This window comes from Primulina huaijiensis, chromosome 1 (genome assembly GCF_012295235.1).
Source record: "Primulina huaijiensis isolate GDHJ02 chromosome 1, ASM1229523v2, whole genome shotgun sequence".
In the NCBI taxonomy this organism is placed as follows: Eukaryota; Viridiplantae; Streptophyta; class Magnoliopsida; order Lamiales; family Gesneriaceae; genus Primulina; species Primulina huaijiensis.
In genome coordinates, this window is record NC_133306.1 from 1,912,180 (window position 1) to 1,933,078 (window position 20,899).

General features: G+C 35.8%; 4 protein-coding genes across 4 annotated transcripts; 1 reads left to right on the plus strand and 3 right to left on the minus strand.

Moving 5' to 3' along the window:
* Nucleotides 1-1,812: 1,812 nt before the first annotated feature.
* LOC140980374 (cation/H(+) antiporter 1-like) lies at nucleotides 1,813-5,507 on the minus strand. The gene is made up of 4 exons (XM_073446190.1): nucleotides 5,227-5,507; nucleotides 4,086-5,087; nucleotides 2,933-3,849; nucleotides 1,813-2,324 (listed from the first exon to the last, which is right to left on the minus strand). Exons 1-4 carry the CDS (start codon nucleotides 5,383-5,385, stop codon nucleotides 2,042-2,044), a joined length of 2,361 nt encoding a protein of 786 aa, XP_073302291.1. The 5' UTR covers nucleotides 5,386-5,507; the 3' UTR covers nucleotides 1,813-2,041.
* A 1,040-nt stretch (nucleotides 5,508-6,547) lies between these two features.
* Nucleotides 6,548-13,830, plus strand: LOC140975624 (protein S-acyltransferase 10-like). The gene is made up of 11 exons (XM_073439450.1): nucleotides 6,548-6,706; nucleotides 6,803-6,917; nucleotides 7,699-7,773; nucleotides 7,871-7,942; nucleotides 8,107-8,232; nucleotides 9,426-9,459; nucleotides 10,324-10,433; nucleotides 11,459-11,545; nucleotides 11,792-11,875; nucleotides 12,125-12,190; nucleotides 13,221-13,830. The coding sequence occupies exons 1-11, from the start codon at nucleotides 6,616-6,618 to the stop codon at nucleotides 13,396-13,398; spliced, it is 1,038 nt and encodes a 345-aa protein (XP_073295551.1). The 5' UTR covers nucleotides 6,548-6,615; the 3' UTR covers nucleotides 13,399-13,830.
* Nucleotides 13,428-17,117, minus strand: LOC140975616 (ankyrin repeat domain-containing protein, chloroplastic). Its single transcript, XM_073439441.1, has 7 exons — nucleotides 16,350-17,117; nucleotides 15,721-15,797; nucleotides 15,443-15,541; nucleotides 15,176-15,274; nucleotides 14,541-14,639; nucleotides 14,358-14,456; nucleotides 13,428-14,062 (listed from the first exon to the last, which is right to left on the minus strand). Exons 1-7 carry the CDS (start codon nucleotides 17,074-17,076, stop codon nucleotides 13,973-13,975), a joined length of 1,290 nt encoding a protein of 429 aa, XP_073295542.1. The 5' UTR covers nucleotides 17,077-17,117; the 3' UTR covers nucleotides 13,428-13,972.
* A 2,264-nt stretch (nucleotides 17,118-19,381) lies between these two features.
* Nucleotides 19,382-20,876, minus strand: LOC140975632 (phosphoserine aminotransferase 2, chloroplastic-like). Its single transcript, XM_073439462.1, has one exon. It carries the CDS (start codon nucleotides 20,804-20,806, stop codon nucleotides 19,538-19,540), a length of 1,269 nt encoding a protein of 422 aa, XP_073295563.1. The 5' UTR covers nucleotides 20,807-20,876; the 3' UTR covers nucleotides 19,382-19,537.
* Between the last annotated feature and the right edge of the window lie 23 nt (nucleotides 20,877-20,899).

Here is a 20,899-nt window from a genome sequence, read left to right on the forward strand (position 1 = left end):
GACACGATGTAACCAACAATGCCCAATTTTCCAAACAAAATCGTACACAACTTAATTCTGACCATCCCAAAGTCCAAACCTTGCACGGAGTCTTTACATATAATTCTCAAGTTTCGATAAACATTTCATATCATGGATAAGAGTGTCCACAAATCACGACTCCAAAATAAATTGGTTTATCACGGTGGAATTAAGTTAAGAAAAATTAAAATATTTGATTTTATCTCGGTTTTGACCTTTTAAGTAGTCAAATTTACGTTTAGTCCATTAACTTTGGTACTTTTGCAAATTTAGTCTTCTCGACAAAGTGATGACATGTAGTAAATATTGCTAATGTGTTATCAATCATTGTTGATTTGGTGTCGGGTATTACTAACTTTTTAAGTTTTATGTCACCACTCCGGTGAAAAATGATAAAATTACAAAACAAGTAAACTTAGCATATTAATACCGGAATTTAAGTACTAAAACGATCAAAATCAAAGGTAGGCCAATTTATATATAGGATCGATTTTACAACCTTTTGAAATAAATTGGAAGAAGTAATGCTGGCCTTTACTCGATAGCATAATAAAAATATTTTTAATTTCAATTTTTTTTAACAAAATACCTATATTAAAAAAATCGAATGGACATTGCATGCACATGGGGATAATATTAATAAAAAATAATGATATAATATCATTATTATATAACAATTATTTATTTATTTACTGTTGTTATTAATACTAATTGTTATTATTTTTATAGTTTTCGAAATTAATTTCCATGCGATATTATAAAATTAATGATATAATTTGGTTTTTACAGATATTCAAATAATAAACTGCAAATGAACATGTTTCCCATCTCTTCTCGAGAAACAAGTGGGCTCTTTCTTTGCAAAATTAATAAAATTTGAAAGACAAAACTGAGTATACATAATAAACGTACACATATATATTACTCGAAAGCGCATGCAATAGCTTAACAAATCCTAGTTTGAACATAAACAATATCATTATTGAATTTGTTGGGAACTCATTCCGAAAACATGCCACTCGGCTATACTACAAACACCTAAATTTGAAAAAGATTACATTTACCCTTTCGGCAAGGCATCCAAATTCTGCCACATATATGCAAAGTTTTTCCGAACAAAATCTCTATATAAACTCGGAAGTTTACATCTATTTTTAACCATCAAAACCAAAACTTCCGAAAAGAATTAATATATCATGGCTAGAACAATTTATAATTGCTTCTTATTTCTATTCACTCTAGCACTCGTCACGAGTAACATAAGAAAATGTGAATCAGCACGACATTTGTGGTGTTACGGACCCAGACTGCCCTTCATATCACCAATATTTCCTACTCCCTTACTGCCACAAATACCGTGGACTCCTAGCATCCCAGTTACTCTACCAACACAGGGACAGATCCCAAACTTTGCGACGCCTGGATTTCCTTCTGGTCTACCGGGATTTCCCTCCATTCCTTTCTATGCACCACCACCTTCCGACTAGTTTGCTGTTGCTGAATGATAAATAAGGCTGCTTGCCATGTTTGACAACCAAACGAATAAATGATCTGCCTCTTTTTAAAGTTGCTTTTATTTTCTTATTCGAGGAAGCCTGCATGCGCATGTATGATGAATATTATGATGTTTTTCTTTGCTATGTCTATAAATAAATTCATATACTCTTGAGTCTTTGCTGCCCTTTTTTATGCTTCATACAAATTTTCATATCATGGAGTTAAAATTGAGATATTTGGCCTTATCGAGTATATATGAAAGATTTTTAAGTATTCCTTTCGATTTATGACATGTCATATTATCTGATTTTACAACCTAATCAGTAATTTTCAGACTAAAATTTGAAATTTCAGTAAATATCGGACCAAAATTGCGAAGTTAGTAGATAAATACTCAAGTTTGACTAGTTAAATAATTTTTTTAAAAAAAGGTCAAGGGAAATAATGCAAAAGGAAAAATTTAATATTTCTAAATCTTTACCATTAACAAAAACTACAAACTACGTTGGGTTGCACATGTTTTCTATTGATCTTGGTATTGATTGTTAGAAGGTCTATGCTGTTGAATAACTAAAACAGAACCGCTAAGTTCAAAATCCGAAGAAGCTAACAAATCCCCTACTTTACCGAGCTCTGGGCATTCTTCCCAATCACTCAAACCTGTTGTTAGTATTGAGTTCCCTCTTCTTCCCTTCCCAACTATAAACATTGAATACATATCAGCCATGTCTCTCAATGCATTTGCTGTCTCCCCGCCATTTTCCACATGCTTCTCTACATACCCTACTTGACCTGATGTTACATACCTACAGAAAAAATAACAAGATCTTGATCATTACCATTAAAAAAAAATGCGTGTGAACCCTTAAAAAAACAGTCAAAGAACTTGAAGAAATCTAGTCAGAAAGCCGGTGGGATGGAGGCTTCACACATCAATGGCTTAGGTTGTGAGTCACATGGGTGGCATTTGATTGATTGTCATTTGTGGTTATATATGCAATGCAATCGAAATACAATATTTAGAATAACTATAGCTTTAGATGCAACTACACATGCTCAATCTTGCAGTTTTTGAAAGGTATTGCTAGAGGTAAAGGTCAAGTGTGGTTATCATGATTCATGTGTTACTGTATGGTTTGAAAGATTTGACTCATATGATTATTGATAATTGTGGTTATCTGTATACGGAGATGATAGATTCTACATAAAATTTCATACAGTGACATGGTGTGACCAGTATTGACTAGACCTTGATACAGTGACTATGTGACATGCTGTGTCTCGGTTATGTGGGAAAATCATGTGCTATACATGTTGAACTCAAGAATTTTCTGTAATGTGTGTGCTCTCCTGAAATTGCATGCATGATGGGTTTACAAAGAAACTTTTCCACAAGATCAGTGTCATGACGCACCTATTGTAAAACTCAGCTAACGCCGCATTATCAACGTCACTCTCCGTCTCATGGGTCGATTTCACCATCAAAACATCTTGTTCCTTATGAGGTACATTAACCCCTATATCTTGCATCTTCTCAGATACATGCAAGAACCTTATGATAGTAAGGTTTATATGATGATGCATCCCGATCCGTTCACTGAATCCCAAGGCCTCCCGATCATCCGGCCCACCAAAAAATAATGTGGCCACATGCTGCAATGACCCAGAACCTGAGGTATACGATGTCCCAGCAGTGAGTCCTCGGTCTACTAAAATAGCAACCGAGCATTTGGCATGTCGTAAAATCTTCTGGTTAGTAGCCCTTATACCTTCCTTCCCGCTTTCCAATTTTCCGTCGATTCTTTGGTGTTTGTGAAATGGGAGAACTATTACAGATGCTCTTATATCCTCAGCAAACTCGCAGACATCAGCATACATACTAGCGAAGGGGGACACTGTTTTAACCTGATGAATCGTCACCCCGGTCTCAGTACAAAATATATCCACTGCCTCATTTATTTCCACTACGTCGTTCCCACCATAATCACCATCATCACTTAGTTCATCTTCTTCTTTTTGATGGTATAGTAAATTTGTCTTTCTCCTTTCGGGGAGCTCAATTAGGTGCATCAAGTAAGGTGTTATGGCTACATTTTCTGGCCCTTTAGATGTGGCTATTAGTCCTATCATCGTCGTGACAGGGCGAGGGCCATATACACAAGCCAAGAGTTTTAGTTCATTTTTTGGGGATTGAAATTCAAAGGCTATATACTTATAGCCAAAAATTTCACTCTCTCTTCTTACCATGAAGGCTATCAAAGGTCCCCATATCAAAGAATTGATTACTATTGCCGCCATCATCAGGTTGTAGAATATTTGGCTTGACATAGCCTGCACCACATTTAAGTATCCTTTGCTTAAAACACTAGAAATTTAAATAGTAATTTATGTGATTCAATTAAAAGGCTTGAATCCACATCACAATCACCATAAGCTAAATTATTAATGTCCCTTTGAATTGAAACTGTGAATATCAAATAGTAATTATGTATCTCACACTTGAGAACATTAAACAGGCATTTACATCAATTAACAAAAGAAGGGGCTAAGAAGGATAACGAACTTACTTTATAATGTTGTACATTTATTGTCAAGGCGAGCAAATCGACGTGCCCCTTCAAGTTCATCAAGAAAGCAAGAAGAACCCCTTCATTCAAAGGGATTTTCAAGTGAACACAAACGGCTAATGTCCCTGTGATCTTCCCTCCGATGCTCAATAAGATAATAATAGCGACAATGGCGAAGTTTCGAAAACTACTTATGAGAGTCACATCTGCCTTGAACCCTGAGTATCCAAAGTATATGGGAAGTATAAAGTTGTGAACTGAATATGATAGTTTAGACAGGAGTGTACGAGCCACTTTGCCTCCTCTTGGGAACATCGATCCGATGAGGAAACAACCTATTATGCTGCTGAATCCACTAGTCTCCATAATCATTGCAGCAACATATACAATTCCCAAAAGTATGAACAACTCAGTGTGTTTTAGGTGTTTTTGGTTCCTGTTCCTCCTATTCATCCAATTTGTCAAATATCTATTTATGAGAATAGCCACTGTAACAATAATAATGTACATGAATGCATAGAAAACCGATGATGAGAGATCAGATTTTTCATCGTTTCTTGCAATAATAATCAACAAAAGCACAGCGTAAACATCACCAATTAACGAAGAAGATATAGCCAATCTGCCAATATCAGTACTTGCAAACTTCAAATCATGTGCTAATCTCGACACAAAAGGGGAGGCTGTGTTAGACAATATTACTGCTAGTGTTACAGCCATCATCACACCGGAGCCATGAGCTCCTGTCTCTTCATATATGAAGGAAGTTAACGCTATGGCGAAAATCGTGCAGATTAAACAGCTCCCACCGGCTATCATGCTTGCTACCCGTAAATTTCGCCTCATATAATCAAAATCCATCTCAAGCCCTATTAGAAACATGATTGTGATCCTGGCATATAATGCCATGGTTTCGTAGTAATCTGCTGCAAAGTTTTGGAAGAAGAATTTGTTTACACGATCTATGTGTGAGAATCCAGACGGGCCTAACAAGAATCCTGCCTGTGTTACAAAGACATAATCCCCGAGTTAAAACGCATAGTAGAAACAAAAGATTGCACTGCTAGCTAACTTATATACACATTATCAAGAAACGCATTATTCTTGACAAATACCTATGCGTTTTTTATAACATACTTACTAGAATCTGCGCCACCGGCGCCGGTTGGCCTAAGGGCTTGAGAAAAAGTTGAAAGAAATGTGAGATCACCAGAAGGCAAGAAACTTGTGTTCCCATTGTAAGAATGGGATTGAATAATTCTCCACTGTTACATGCTCTATTGTTTGAGACGTTATCCATTTTAGTGAAACTGGAGAAACGGGAACAGATCAAGATTTGTTGAGATTCAGCCTGCACTATTTTTTGTTCCCTCTAGAATTTCTTGAAACTCTCTGCAAACTTTCTTTTGTTGCTATTTTTAGGTGTCCAGCTTCATGCGATTTGGCTAAAGAAGGGAGAAGGAGGTGGTGGACGGAGGTTTGATCAACTTTACATTCCAAGTTTAGTGATGGATGGCCGGTTTCAACGGATTAAACTACTCGTTTTCTAAATAAGATTTGATTTTGCTTTGAAAATTTTAATTTAAGAAAATATTCTCGCTAAAATTTATAATAAAAAATTTTATTGAATGAATTTTTTTATATGTATCAGTCTATTTCGTGTTAGTTTTGCTTACAAAATTTGTTTGAGAAAAATAACACAAAAAAAAAATTGCATGCCGAATATTTGTTTAAGGGAAAAATTATTATTTATAAATTAGAATTTTTAAGTTGATTATTGTTAAATGGATATACAAATTCTAGTTTTTTGGTTTAAAAATTATATGATTTAGACACATAAACACAAAATATTTCTTAATGGATCATGCTTTACCTTAAAATTTAAAGTTATTGTCCGGAAAAATCACAAATACAGAAGAGTAGGTCTCTTGTGAGACGGTCTCACGAATCTTTATCTATGAGACGGGTCAACCCTACCGATATTCAAATAAAAAGTAATACTCTTAGCATAAAAAGTAATACTTTTTCATGTATGACCCAAGTAAGAGATCCGTCTCACAAAATACGACCCGTAAGACCGTCTCATACAAATTTTTGCCAATAAAAGAAAATATATTAAGAAAATCAATGTCTTTCACATATGCAAATTTCTTTAGATTCATTGAATATATTACTTTTTGAAAATACTAAATAACCACTTCTACATTAATATAATTAATTGAAAAGAATTTTTTCATTATTTTTAGATAATTTCGTTAAAAAAATGGAACTCTGAGAAACGAATATTAATGATAAAATTTAATTCCCAAGGTTTACTTTGTGATATTTTTTTCAAAATATTTATTTGTTGTAATTTTCCCTATTTTTATAAAAAACTAATTTTTTTTGACAATAAACAATATTAAACAATATAGTCAATAAAACACGGAACATTTTCACCGCAGACAAAATTTAATACGCTGTCGCTTTTTCTTAAATTTACGTACAATTGAACCTGCATCGAGTACTTCCCTGATGAGCTGAGAGAACAATGGGTGTCTTTTGCGGCGGCTCCCTCCGTGACACATGGGTTCGTGCCTCCGACCGCTGCTTCCGCCTCTTCCCATGCCTTTCGGATCCTGGTTATCGTCTTTTTTTGTTTTTAATTCTTCATTCAAATTTATTCGTTGGAGTATTTGATGAATTTAGTTTTGATGGAAGATTCTGTTTTGTTTTAGTTCGACGATCTGCGTTGTCATTGAAACTAGCATTGGTGGGGCTGCATCTAATTTTTGTTGGGGTTTTATTTTTGCTTGACCACGATTTGATTGAGAAGACCAAACAAGAACCATGGTAATGTAGTTTTCTTTGTGTTATGCAATTTTAGTTTATCCATACATTTTCGGGTGAATTTTTCAGGAAGTATTCGTTTTGGGTTCAAGGTCAGTGATTGGAGCTGTAAGTTTGACTATCCAGGCGCGTAAACTCTAGATGTAACAATGTATTGGTGCAGTTGAATTCGGTGTGCAACTCGATTATGATAATTGAAACCACTAATATAAATTGTTCCAACCACTAAAATAAATACAGGGCCAAGATAGACAAAAATGGTAAGAACTGCAGTTTATTTGAACTTCCACCCGAAGGGCTAATAATTTTGTGATTTTTTCTTAAATGTATAATAATCTTCTGAAGCTCTTACGTGATGGACTTTGCTTTCCATTTACTAAAGTTGAGCTCGAAGTTTCATTTGGAAGTTAACTTTTCTGATATCAAACGACATATGGTCCTTGAAGAAAATATCCTGGAAAGGGATCTCATCTCTCAATGGAATCAAACAAATTCCAGAACCTGGAACTTATTGGTTCCGTGGAGCTTGAGTCACGTGAAGTATGAGAAGTTGTGAAGTAGCTCTATACTGTATTCATGGACTAAAAAGGCTTGCTTTGTCAAAGAAAATGATGTAACAGAAGTTGATTTAAAATTTGAATAATCATTACACGTGAAATAATTTGTATGGGAAACCAAAACGCCCGCTCCCTTTCTTGGACTTCTCCATTTAGCTCAACAAGGCACCATCTTGGTTGTCTATTGGGACCTCCTAAGGTCTTGCTGCTTTTCTCTTCAAACGCAGGTACACTGCTATATATGCGTTATTGTTTGTTGCTACTCTGGGTCAATATTTTGTTACCTCTGGAACTTCTCCCGGGTAATTAAATTTACAATTTAGGCTTGCCAACAGATTATTTATTTTATTCCATCAGTCTGTTGAAACTTTTGATTTTTTCTTTCGGTGAAAATTGTAGCTATGTACTTGATGCACAGAAGATTGTCAATGAAAGAGACGCTATAGCTAGAAGGACACTATTGGCCTCAAAGTAAGCAGGTTCCTTTCTGATTCTTCTAAATAAGTACAAAGGGGCATATGTTAGCCACTATAATATGTCATTATATCGCGCAGATCATATTTGATTTTTACTAAGCATGAACTTTTCTAATTGCCTTGTCTGTGGGTGTAACTTGTCACAATGGTCAAAGAAAGACCTCCAGCTTCAAGCAAAAATGCTAATGTTGTAATCACAGTGGATGGACGGAACTATCAAAGAGGAAATGAGACTGCCTGGACAAAGCTAGTGATGGATCTTTACCCTCCTGGATCATCTGTTCGGTAATAGTACATTACTTGTTCTTTACACTATTTTTGTAGTAGCAGATTCTTGTCTTGGTGGAGTGGTAAACTGAAGTCCCATCTGTAGCTTCTTATTGATGATGGTCGATGGTTCAAACATTGTTTCGTCAATAAATCATTCATAAAATGTTATTATTTGTTGAATGGCACGGATTTAAGATTTGAAAAAGATTTATTATGGGCTTTCCCTTTATAAATTTATAGCCCAGAAAATTATGGGAGCTGAACTTTCTGAATGCCATTGAAAATTGACCCTGTGAAGAAGCTGTGCATCTTTAGAACTTGCATAGCATCTTCAGTCTTTTAGCTTGGCCAGTGGAGATATTGTTTTTTATTTTGAGACCCAGATCAAATTTTTTCGGCGCCTAATTGTATTTGTATGTTAGAATTGTAGTCTAGTATGAACATTTTTTCTGTTGATATTTCTTAGTACCTAAATAAAGTGGAGACCTTCTGGTCCATGATTATTGCATATGCTAATACTTGTGAGTAAAAATATAGTGATAAATAAATTCCCTTAAATCGGTCATAGGATCATGCTTGGAGAAACATGTTCACTGATTGAGGAAAAAATGTGCGTCAAAGTAGAGTTGGCTATATCATAGTATTAGTTAGACTGGGCGATATGCCCATCGGATAATTGTTTGGTTCTTGTTGTGTACATTGATTGTAATATGTTTATGAGCTTCCCTCTTCATTTTAATGTGAAACATTTTTTTGAATATGAGTTAGTGAGGTCTAATTGGTTAGTTTTAATTTTGTTTTCAAATTTGGAGCTATTTTTTCCTGGATCGCATTTTTAATTATCATTTCATGCAAATGAATTGTGTATAAATTGAGATGCTGCTGCTTATTCTGCCATGTATTTATTTTGATAAATGTGTCTGTGGAGATACTTTTTTGGTGCATGTGCCTGATGTTTTAGAATTAGACATACATAAAAAAACTAACTTTGTGCTACTGAAAAGCACCCCTCAAACCATAGAGATTATTTTTCCCGTATTTATAGTTTTTCTTAGGCTAAAACAAATGTGAACGTACTTAAGACTATGCTAGGTAGAAACTAGAAAGGTATCCTTCCTTTTTTTTATATGGGGATGAAGTTTTCAATTTTCTTCTATTAAAAGCAAGCAATTTCCAGCTGATAATCTCTGTCTGTTTTTTTTCCCCAGAAATTTGACCTGCACATATTGCAGTGTTGTTCAGGTATAATCTTTTGCTGCCCAATTCTTTCTTTTTTTCGTCCTTGCATTTATGTTCAGATGAAGCTATATTTGAACTTTGACTTTTACCTTGATTCCTTTTTGTCTTTCTTAAAACGTGTTTCTAATTCCGCAAGTATCTCTTATAAATTATATTATAATTTCGTAATATATCTTATCAGTTATAACAACCACCTAACAAGATCCAAATCAATGCTAAAATTCCTTAGATTTTCGATTCCATTAACATGAATTGCGACTGATATTTCGGTTCGGTAACATATAATTGAGGTAAGAAAGCGTATTGAGCTTGATATCAGAAGCTGATCCAAGCAGTTAAGTGAAAATTTTGGTTTGAAACAGCAGTAACCCCAGCTTTACTGATTCTCATTCTCGTCCTCTGGGTACTTATCTCCTATTCACTAGGGCGAATCAAAAATTTCCATAATCTATAGTTCTGTAATCTTCAAAACAAAAAAGAAAAATTCATATTCTGGATTTACGAGACTGAAGCTAATGCTGTTTCAAGACCTCGTTATTAGTAATGGTCCCTTCACTCAGAGTTTTGACCATGTAAGAGGGCGCACATTGAGCATGGGGTTTGAGGCAGCAGCTTGGGAGATCAGGGGTAAATGCTGTGTTTGTGGTCAATCCTCAACAATCATATCAGCAAAATATTTTTTCCCTTCCCTTCCCATTCCTTTTGGCACTTGATAAGTAATATATATAAAGAAGTCAAGGACCTTCCCAGCTCGATCCTTCTTTGGACACAACATTTTAGATTTCTTGTACTTATTCTCTTGTTTTTTCATTATTCGTTCTTCACCTGTGCCAAAAATTTGATGCCATTGCTTGCATTTTTTAATAGCCTCCACGGGCAAAGCATTGCCATGATTGCGACAAGTGTGTGCTTCAGTTTGATCATCATTGTGTTTGGCTAGGGACATGCATTGGACTGGGAAACCATTGCCGTTTTTGGTGAGTGTATTATTTTCATTTGCTATACAATCAGTTAACATTAATTAAATGCTTCCTAATATAGGCCTACTGTGGACTTGTTGGGGGCTGTGTTATGTGAACATTAAGGTCTATTCTCCGTGCCCTTGACAGTACCAAATATATTGTTTAATTTAGAGAAAAAGGCTATTTTAATAACCAAATTTGCGAAGGCTTGCTAGACTGGTTGGTTATTTGATTTTAGAATTTTCTTCTTGCTTCAGTTGTTTAATTGCATTCTACCATTTTTATATTGTCCAAAGTCGTACTATCATAAATGTTTTCTTTTGAGATACTATGTACATTCCTCGTGTTTCTTCCCTCGTGTTCATCTCAATGTTAATAGATAATTGCTATTTGATCATCAAATCCAAGCTCTCCTTATAAAGAAGTCCAAGAACCTTGAAGATTCGATCTAAACCGAAACTAGAAGCATCTCCTAAAAATCAAAATTGAAACCGTTTTTGGCTTTGATTCCGAAATCAGAATGGGAATTGAGAACTTACCGTGGGTTTAGGTTCCTGAAAATAAGAAACCATAACCAATTCGTATAGAACCTTAACCGAATCTATAAATCAATTTTTATGTAATTAAAATACTTAATTTATATAAATTAAAACTTGACCTATATAAATTTTTTTATTTTTTGTGGAAAAAATATTCTAATATTTTGTGATATAATTTTTGAATACTCTATGAGTTGTACTGTTATTTTTTCCTTCACCGCTGAATCATGCCATTCGATTTGGAAATTGTGCATACTAATCATTAGATTGATGTTTGTAGATGTGTATGTGGACTTGATAGTCCAGTAACAACTTAAACATGTTTGGTTCTTTATGTGAACTTTATTTTATTTTATTTTTTTAATGAATAATTTTTTTTAAGAAATACAATTTTATATTTTCAACTCTCAGATAAAAATTCATCATCGTCGAGTTACTTTTTTGTTATTTGAATGAAAAAAGATACTCTCTTTCATTGAATGTGTTTTTGTAATGCATCAGGTGGTACATATTTGAAGAAACAGCCTTGAGCCTTTGGACGTGGATTCTATACATTTTGTACCTTAAATCTCATATATCAAAGGCATGGTACGTATCTCTCAGAACTATATATCTCAAAAAAAAAATTAAAATTTTTTTTAAAAAAACACTATATATCTCTGAGAAAGGACTTTTCTGCTTGTTGAAGGAAACAAGATGCAGATACTGCACCTTGCACCAAGGAATATAATATAAATTTGTTATTTAACATATTGTTTCATGCAGATGATTAACTTGTTATTTTTAAATTCCATCATTGATTGAATTTGAATAACTGAATTGGATTTCCTTCAGGTGGGCAGATGTAATTATGATCTTGCTGTTGGCTTCTTTGTCAATAACTCTAATTTTTCTCCTCCTCCTCTTCCTTTTTCATAGGTATGTCTAATCGTTAGAGGTATTTGTGCTGGTGTCGTGTCATTTCTGGTTAATTTTATGCATTGGGTAACACTAGTCACTAGCTCTAGTGAAAGATCTTTATGAACATGGGAAAGCATAACGATGAATTTGAAGGGATCCTAGTTAAAACACTTTATGTGAATTTGTACTTTTTTCTATTTTTTTCTTTTTTACATGTTCTTCCTTGCTTGGAAATCAAATTTATGTTATTTTTTTATCTTGGAACAGCTACCTTATTATGACTAACCAAACCACTTATGAGCTTGTAAGAAGGCGGCGAATTGTGTATTTGAGGTTGGTTTCTTTATCATGCCTCTCCTATTTTATTCAGAACTATGTTGATTACTTTCTCTATTTCCTAATTGTTTATTGGTCCAGCATTTCAGCTTTGCATGTTATATGTCAGATGGGTGTTTTATTTTATGCAAGTTTGATACTTTCTATTGCTTTGACATCTCCAATTTTCGTGTGGAAAGATGTAAAGTTGTTATGGTGCATGAATGTCAGTATATTTCTTTGTGTTGCTTAAAGTAACGCTTCAGGCTTTCAAGTATCTTCATTTTGACGTCAAAACCATGTAGAAAAGATATAATATTTTTGGATTCGATGTATGTATAATTTAGAAGTAACAATCAAGAAAACTAAATTTTCCTGGGTAAATTATCATATTTAACAAGAACACAAATTTTTTCTGGGTAACAACTCATCATATTTAAGATTGTTATGATTTGTGATTAGTTTTTTAACGAGTTTGTGAATGATCATTACCTCATGTTGCTGTGTATTTTGGGCCCTTTTCTGACATTTGTTAGAAAACAGGCTTGCCTTTGGAGTTTGACATGCATAGCACAAAATAAGATGTTGTGCTCAAGCTGGCTCGAGTGGTATTTGGTCGTGTGTTCAATTCTAATCACGTGACATTTTTTCCTGATTTTACTCAATTTCTTTTATACAGCGATTGAATGATTTCCAACATTTGATGTCACGTAGGACTCTGACGAGCTATTAAAACTTTCCTTTGGCTTCCTATAATATGCTTTTTTGGCCATATTGTAGTTCCTACGTCTTTTGGCACTGTTTTTGTTCTCAACTGGAAGTTTGACCATGAAACATGGAGGGAACTAGGTTTCATGTTAAACCTTCATATAACAACTGTCGATGGCATTTCTGGAAATATTACTGATTAAAATCAATAAACAATAATCAGTTGTGGATCAATTTTCCAAAACATGCATGCCGCGATTAATATAGTATGAGGCTACTTATTTCCTTGCAGTGATGTCATGGTTTTCTGAGTTTTCATCTTGGCATTTGAATTTTGCAGGGGGATTCCCGAGAGAGTGCATCCATTCAACAAAGGAGTTTGCAGAAATTTGTCTCTATCGTGTTGTGCCAAAACCGGCAGCATGTACAGGATGGAAGCATTGCCAACAGCTGTGGAACTCGAGGAAAAGTCGAGACCATACACATGCTCTGATGTTTTAACTTGCCGTTGCTGCTGAACCACAAGTTTTGTAATTTTATTTAAAAAAAAAAAATTTATTTTTGCACAAGCCAACTGTTTCAGATTTGATACTAATGATACATGTCAAATTTGTATGTATTTTATGATTAGGCTTGCGACAGCCCCCGGTATCATATATGTGGAACGTGAAACACTCCGAATTTCTTGTCCATTCGTATATAGACTAACGTGCATCTATGCGGTAACGGACAGATTTATGCATATCGTCGTCCGATTATATTATCATCAGCTCATCAAATATAGTGTATCTCTGATCACATAAAATGTGTCCTGGTGTTACTCCAAACATGTTCTATCCGTACACAGATGAAATATGAAGAAAACACAAATTTTGTACCATGGAGCTCGAGAAAAATACACTGGGTCATGGAAAAATCAGCTTCTTTCATTATTTTTTGGTACTAGAACCTTGAAAAAAAAGACGGCTGAGTAATGCAACAACGAGGTAGGAGCACTTCAAGAAGAATATGGATCGCATGGCAGTACTATTGACATAAGGTGCGCCTCCACATCATAGTATGGAACCAATTTAGTGTTTTGATCAATGAAGGCTATGGACGTTGCTTGATTAATTTGATAAGTTCGTATGTTCTTATATCTCTGCCAGAATAGAGGCAAAGATCCAGTGGGGTCAATCCATCCTGTAAAAATATACAACGAAAAGAAAATATGAGGACCATTTTGAAAAATTGCGACTGCAAGATGGCCAGGCCATTGGCTGCTCAAAATTTTAATTTCAAATCATAAATGTAGCAAAAGAATTGGTAGTTGATGGCCATTCTTTCATGCCTAACAAAAAAACCTAGGATGAAATACAGACTTCAGAACGAAGTAGAAATTTCATTAGATAATGGATTTAACATGAAATTGATGCATGAAGCATGCACAGCAGATGTAATGAATTTTAAAATTTCAATACAAGTAGCAAACTTTTACCCGGTTTGTTAAAGTTTTATCAGCTTTTTTTATCAACAAAAGCTTCACTATATCTGTCCTACGGGATTGCACAGCAAGATGTAGTGGTGTCCACCCGTCCTGAAAATAAAAAATAAGTAGAGTAATATGTACCAGGAAACATGCACCAAATTAGGTTGCTTCAATCAAGATTATTAAACTTACGTTGTCTTGAAGGTTTATATCTACATCGTACAACAATAGAATTTTTATCATCTGACTTGAAGCAGCAAAGACAGCATAGTGCAATAAGGTGGCACCCACCTGTCATGGGCCAAAAAATTGTGAGGACCAATAGCAAGAGAACTCATATAAAACACGTGTTGTGGAAGAGAGGGTATTCCTCTAGCAAAACAGTTAAAGAATGTGTTGTACAGAAGGGGAGGAAGTTCTTCTCGCAAGAACAAACAATTGATCTTGCGGAAAAGTATGATACCATTCTTGCAAGCGATTTGTTTTGTCAGTGCGGAACAACCATTTGCAGCCACAGGGTGAAAGCAAAGGAGCCAGCATTGACTTGATGTATGTTATGATGCCTAAACTAGAAATTTGGAGTTCATTTCCTGTCTCATATTTCATTTGGAGATACCTCCATTACATACTTACCAGAAGTTACGGTAACTGGAACATAAGCTTTCTTTTCCCTGCCGCCTAAGATAGTTTTTTTTTTTTTTTAAGAAAGACACTTTTCAACGTCAATATAAGCAGACATTATCTCAGTAACCGGATGAAGAAAACCATAACGCATATAAATGTCTGGGAAAATGGATTGTACTAAACCAGAATAAGCTTACACTTACTTTGTCACGAATGAAGGGATTTATGGATTCCCTCAAAAGAAAATTAAAAATCGCCTGCTTTTTGCCAAGTATTGCTTTGTGAATTGCAGTCAATCCATCCTGTGAAAAATATCATGATACCACAAAATGGATTTCAGATCAAAAGATGAAAGAAACTCCAAAATGAAATTTATTTGTGGTTAGAATTTTTTATAGACAAAAGAAAACAGCCGCTACCAAATTTTAGGTACCAAAAAACATATGATTGATAGATGTCAGCCAGTTCACCTTGTCCTGAGCATTTATATCAATGTTGTGCTTTAACAAAGAATTCAAGAGGTAAAATTCTCCAGAAGCCGTGAGGGTATGTAGAGGATGCCATTTTCCCTGAGAAAATGATTTTTACATCAGAATTAGAATTCTATGGCTCCACATTGTTTGAAAAGAAAACACAAAAACCAATTTTGGATAAGTCGCTTTATTAGTTAAATTTTTGAGAAGGGGAAATCCCATAACTAAGCATTCTTTCCAACTGGTGAAGACAGCAAGATAAGAAAGGAACTCACTGAGGTAGCAATTGCCAAATTAGGAAATCGCTTATTCAACAATAATTTCTCTTCCTTTGAGAACAATCTGCGAGTACCTATCAAATGACTATATGATATCAAAGGTCTAAAAGATTGAAATAAAGTAAAAGGAAAACAAAGAATGAGAAACAATATACGTAACAAGCAGTACATCTTGTATATTCATCCCCGCCCCTCTCCCCTCAACCCCATGAAGATTACATCTTACATTCTTTGAGTGAAATATCAATATATCATCACTCGTCAAAGGGCAAGAGGACATGATTTCAAGAATGTTGAATTACATAATATTCTGCGTGAACAGATAATATTTATGGTCTATCTTCATTCCAGCAACAAATAGTATTCTGGGTCGCCTGCAAACTTTGAAAATCTTGGAAAATAACAACTTTTTCGATTCCAACTCTACTGCAAGGAAAAAGTTCTAGAATGTTATGTCAGCCTCCTCCTACGATTATATCAAAAGACACTGAAATCCTAACACCAACAACTTGCTCGAAAATTTGAATTTGCAGACGACCCCATAAATTGGAAACAACATCATCCTCATAATTCAAACACATTCACCAGCAAACAACCTAAATTGGGAATTCAATAATTAAATACACCTTCAGAATTTTTAAAATTGGCAGGGTCATAGCTCTCGCTATTGAAAAGCTCGGAAATATCATCCAATCCTTTTCCATACACAGCCAGTCTCGGGTTCTTTGGGCTCACTCTGCTACCTGTAATCTCCTCTTCACTTCTTGTATCATCACCCTTCTGCTCATTATGATCTCTGAAATATTTTGGTTCCGGTTTATCGAGCACAACTGGTTTCAACTGCTGGAGTTTCTCGTTCTTAAACTTCTCATAGGCCTCCGAATCAATAGGCCTGAGGGCTTCCCTTCTTTTCTCCACAGACCTGCCGTATTCCAATTGCTTCGAGAGCTTTCTCCTCTCCTTCTTCGTGATGTTAAGCTCCCTTTGAACGTCCATCCAATTTTCCGGAATCAAGTTTTCAGGCTCCAACTCTTTATTTTTCTCCGTACCCGACTGTGCGTCGCCATTCGTGAAATTCCCAGTGTTCTGAATAAATGGATCATCGAAAATTCCTTCTTCAAATACAAGACAGTCGCCTATGGCGGTTTCCTCATCGTCCTCTGCTACATCGGAAGCGACTTCGCTTACATGTTGGGAGGAGAAATGAAGGGACTGGAAGCACTTTATCGGAAGTACTGAGTAAAGCGGAGAATTACAAAAGAGATTACGACGAGTAGAAAGCGATAGCGGGGAGTTATGGGGGAAACACAACAAGCTTTTAGGGGTTTGAATTGGTAGCGCTGCTGACGCCATGGCTTCTTGCCTTCCATTCCGATGTCACAAGATAGATAAAATAGACGAAAAGGAAAAGGTATTTGTTTTTTTTAAAAAAAATAAAAATAAAAATTTCAAAAAAAATGGCAATCATGCATATGGATTCATAACTAAAAATTTATTTCATAAAATTTTGAAGTTACTAAAAATTTATTTTAACATTATGAGATCGTCTCATAAAAATTTGTTGATTTTCTTAAAAAAAAATTGTGATAAATAAAAATTTCAAAAAAATGACAATTATGTTATGGATTCATAACTAAAAATTTATTTTATAAAATTTTGAAGTTATTGAAATTATAAAATCGTCTTACCTATCAATTTTGTGAGACAGACCTATTATCTGATATAATTATAAAACAATATTAAATTTTTATGTCAATAATATTATTTTTTAAGATCAAATTGATTTATCTAACGTAGATTCGTGAGAACGTATAGGAGACTTCCTCGAAATATTTGTTTAACTACGATTTCCACGTGCTCTCTTGCTAATCGACTTGATACGCCAATTAATAGAATTTTACTAAGTTGGCATTTCACAATAATAATGATTTGTAGACATAAAAGATAAAAGATGATATTTTACATTAGTTTAGTCGAGTGAAAAATTTGTGTCACAGAATTGAACCATATCTTACACAAAAATTTGTGTAAAAATTAAAGTTCATGTCGAAGCCATTGTACATGATATTTACAATTTAATGGGCAAACCAATTGAGCCGACTTGAAAATTTCAAGAACCGATTCAAATGTTACTCAATTTGCATTCGAAAATATCAAACACAAGTATGTTGGAATAAATTTCAGATTCGAATCTAGTCTGACTAATTTTATCCAATAATGAATTCGAGCTTTTAAAGTTCGATTGGATGAAGTAAATCTCTCCTACTTGAACTTTAAATTCAAACATGCTACATAATTTTTTCGCCCAAAAAGTTATAAGATTGGGCACAATCAAATGATTTAATCTAAATACGATGTTTTAAGATCCTCCTTGTCAATTCATTCTGGCAACCTCAAATCTTGAACTTGTGAAATATAGATATCTAAATGTAACCATAAGAAGTGCCTTTCCGAGTGGAGATAGTGATGGAAGTGGTTCTGCCGCACTAACATTTGCCTCTCTACCCTGTCCTCCAGGGCAAGAAGCAGATCCCCAGAACATCTCAACCCTTGCATCGCGGCTATTAACATGTTGGCACCCTCGGATCATGGTGATCAACAAGTCAGTAAGGCCATTCAATGGTCACCAAGTCCCCCAGGCAGCTTGGGATCAGCCCCATCGTCCAATATCCAGACTTCATTATCAAGTATCCACCTATGTTTTTTACTAATGCTTCTTGCAGATCAGCTAAACATAATTTATTAAATGCCCACAAAAGTTGAACCCATGCACATCGACACCAGCTAAGTTGCAGATCCCTGATATACTTTTGTCTCTTGACCATCAGGCGCAAAGCTTGATACGCTTCTCATAAGATTAAATGCGAGGTAAAATGAAAAATGAAATGAAATGCAGCAGATCGCTTGTAGACTAACATAAGCTCAACCCTAGTGCATTGACACCAGCAAAGGTGCCCAATCAGTATGTCTCTAAACCATAAACCCAATGCAAGACATCCTTTTAACATTCACCGTCTCTTTCTAGCACACCTTAGACATAGTAATAGTAAATAAAAAGATGAAACGCAAGATTGCGCTAGTAGACTACCGGTTGATATTATCAGTCAACAGCTTGCAAAGTTCAGCTCCATCAGTTTCTGGTGATGATTCATGCTCTCTGCCGACTGCCATTTTCTTACCGCAGAAACCCTTCTGCTCAGAACAGTAACTGTGATCTATAGGCTTTTTAAGCTGGCAGAAGAATAGGAATGCAAATCTATGATCCAATCCTTTGCTTATCCCAAGCTGCTCATAGAACCCAACAATTACTTAGCCACTGTACGTAAGAAATTAACAATCCTTTCTCTTTGTTGTTCATTTTAAAGGGTGACCAGATGTCAAATAAGAAATTGCTGGGTGGTGAAGTGACACAATCCTCTCCATATCGTGGACAGACCATAGTGAGAGGTAGCCCCCCAAGTTGTAATAAAAAAAGATCTCTATGATAACTTTCATAGCGCAAAAGATAATCTATACGGGCAAAATATCCGCAGTGACACTGATCATTGCTATTAGAATTATCCATAATAAAAACACTCAAAAATAATACTTAAAGCAATAAACTTCTCATTCTTCATACAAATCACAAAGAAAAACTAAAACTTCTGAAAAATCTCAATCAACCATTTAATACTGTTTATTATTACCATTAAATTTCACTAGTTCAACAAAATTTCAGACAAAACGAAAGATTATAGGCGCAAATGAGACTGCAAAATCAAAACAATGCTACAATATATCAAGACTTGAGAAAAAGAAGCAACAATACCCAATTTTAACCATCGTGCCTGGCCTGAAAATCCTTCATGAAAGCGACCAACTTCTCAACTCCAGCCACAGGCATGGCATTGTATATTGAAGCTCTTATTCCACCAACCGATCTGTGCCCCTTGAGCTGCACCATTTTCTCTTTCGCAGCTTCCTTTATAAACTCCGCCTCCAACTCCGGCTTCGCCAATGTAAATGGAACATTCATCAGCGATCTCCCGCTCTCCACCACAGGACACCTATAAAATCCGTTGCTGCCATTAATGGCGTCGTACAAAATCTTTCCCTTCTTCACATTTTTCTTCTCCACTTCAATCAATCCACCTTGTGTGACAAGGTCCTCAAACACGAGCCCGCACATATAAATCCCGTAGCATGGTGGGGTATTGTACAATGAGGCATTATCCGCGTGGATCTTGTAGTCAAGCATCACAGGAGTAGTTGATTGAGCATTTCCGATCAAATCTGACCTTATGATCACTATGGTGACCCCGGATGGACCAACATTTTTCTGGGCCCCAGCGTAGATCAACCCAAATTTACTGACATCCACGGGCTTCGAGCAAAAATTTGACGACATATCAGCAACAAGAACCACATTTGCGTTAGCAGGAGTCGGGTAATCCTTGAATTCAACCCCGTGAATGGTTTCGTTGGCGCATATGTGCAAATACTTGGCTCCTGGTGTCTGTTCAAGTGTTTCGAAGCTGGGGATCTTGATGTATTTATCAGATTTTCCACTCCAAATGGGTTTGGGTTTGCAGTACTTGGCGGCTTCTTTAAAAGCTTTGTCGCCCCAGGATCCCGTGACGACGTAGTCCACGACGTCATCGGGTTGGCAGATATTGAGCGGTATGGCAGCGAACTGGGTGGTAGCGCCGCCTTGGAGGAAGAGGACCTGGTAATTCGACGGAATATCAAGAAGGGTTCGGAGATCTGACTCTGCCTTTTGGATAATGGAGAGGAATTCTTTGCCGCGGTGGCTCATCTCCATGACCGACATGCCGGAACCACGCCAGTTATAGAGCTCCGACTGAGCCTTGAGGAGGACGTTTTCCGGAAGAATGGCGGGTCCAGCTGCAAAGTTGAAGACGCGATCGGTGGCTGATGCGGTGGGTGGCGCGGTTTGCATGGTGGTAGATGAGCAGTGGATGGAAATAGTTTTTTGAGCGCGGGTTGATGGACGAGAGGAGGTGGCAGGGAAGGCTGAGATTTGGGTTGTTGTGTATTTTAGCCGTAGAAGAGGGGTGGTCGAAGAGGCGGCGGCGGCGGCCATTTTCTAAGTTTGCTCTTTTGCACTGGTCAAATTAACAGAAGGGGGAGATCTCTGCCTTAGCGTCTAGCATGTGTTTTTTGTTGAGAAATATAT

Coding starts and splice junctions, on each gene's coding strand:
- LOC140980374 (XM_073446190.1), bottom strand. CDS start 5,385: ATGGATAACGTCTCAAACAATAGAGCATGTAACAGTGGAGAATTATTC. Junction 3,850..4,085: donor TAAATGTACAACATTATAAA/GTAAGTTCGTTA, acceptor AATGTGGTGCAG/GCTATGTCAAGCCAAATATT. Junction 2,325..2,932: donor TTAGCTGAGTTTTACAATAG/GTGCGTCATGAC, acceptor TTTTTTCTGTAG/GTATGTAACATCAGGTCAAG.
- LOC140975632 (XM_073439462.1), bottom strand. CDS start 20,806: ATGGCCGCCGCCGCCGCCTCTTCGACCACCCCTCTTCTACGGCTAAAA.
- LOC140975616 (XM_073439441.1), bottom strand. CDS start 17,076: ATGGCGTCAGCAGCGCTACCAATTCAAACCCCTAAAAGCTTGTTGTGT. Junction 15,798..16,349: donor CAATTTTAAAAATTCTGAAG/GTGTATTTAATT, acceptor GTCATTTGATAG/GTACTCGCAGATTGTTCTCA. Junction 14,640..15,175: donor ATCCCTTCATTCGTGACAAA/GTAAGTGTAAGC, acceptor GGCCCATGACAG/GTGGGTGCCACCTTATTGCA.
- LOC140975624 (XM_073439450.1), top strand. CDS start 6,616: ATGGGTGTCTTTTGCGGCGGCTCCCTCCGTGACACATGGGTTCGTGCC. Junction 7,943..8,106: donor AGGACACTATTGGCCTCAAA/GTAAGCAGGTTC, acceptor GGTCAAAGAAAG/ACCTCCAGCTTCAAGCAAAA. Junction 11,876..12,124: donor CTCCTCTTCCTTTTTCATAG/GTATGTCTAATC, acceptor ATCTTGGAACAG/CTACCTTATTATGACTAACC.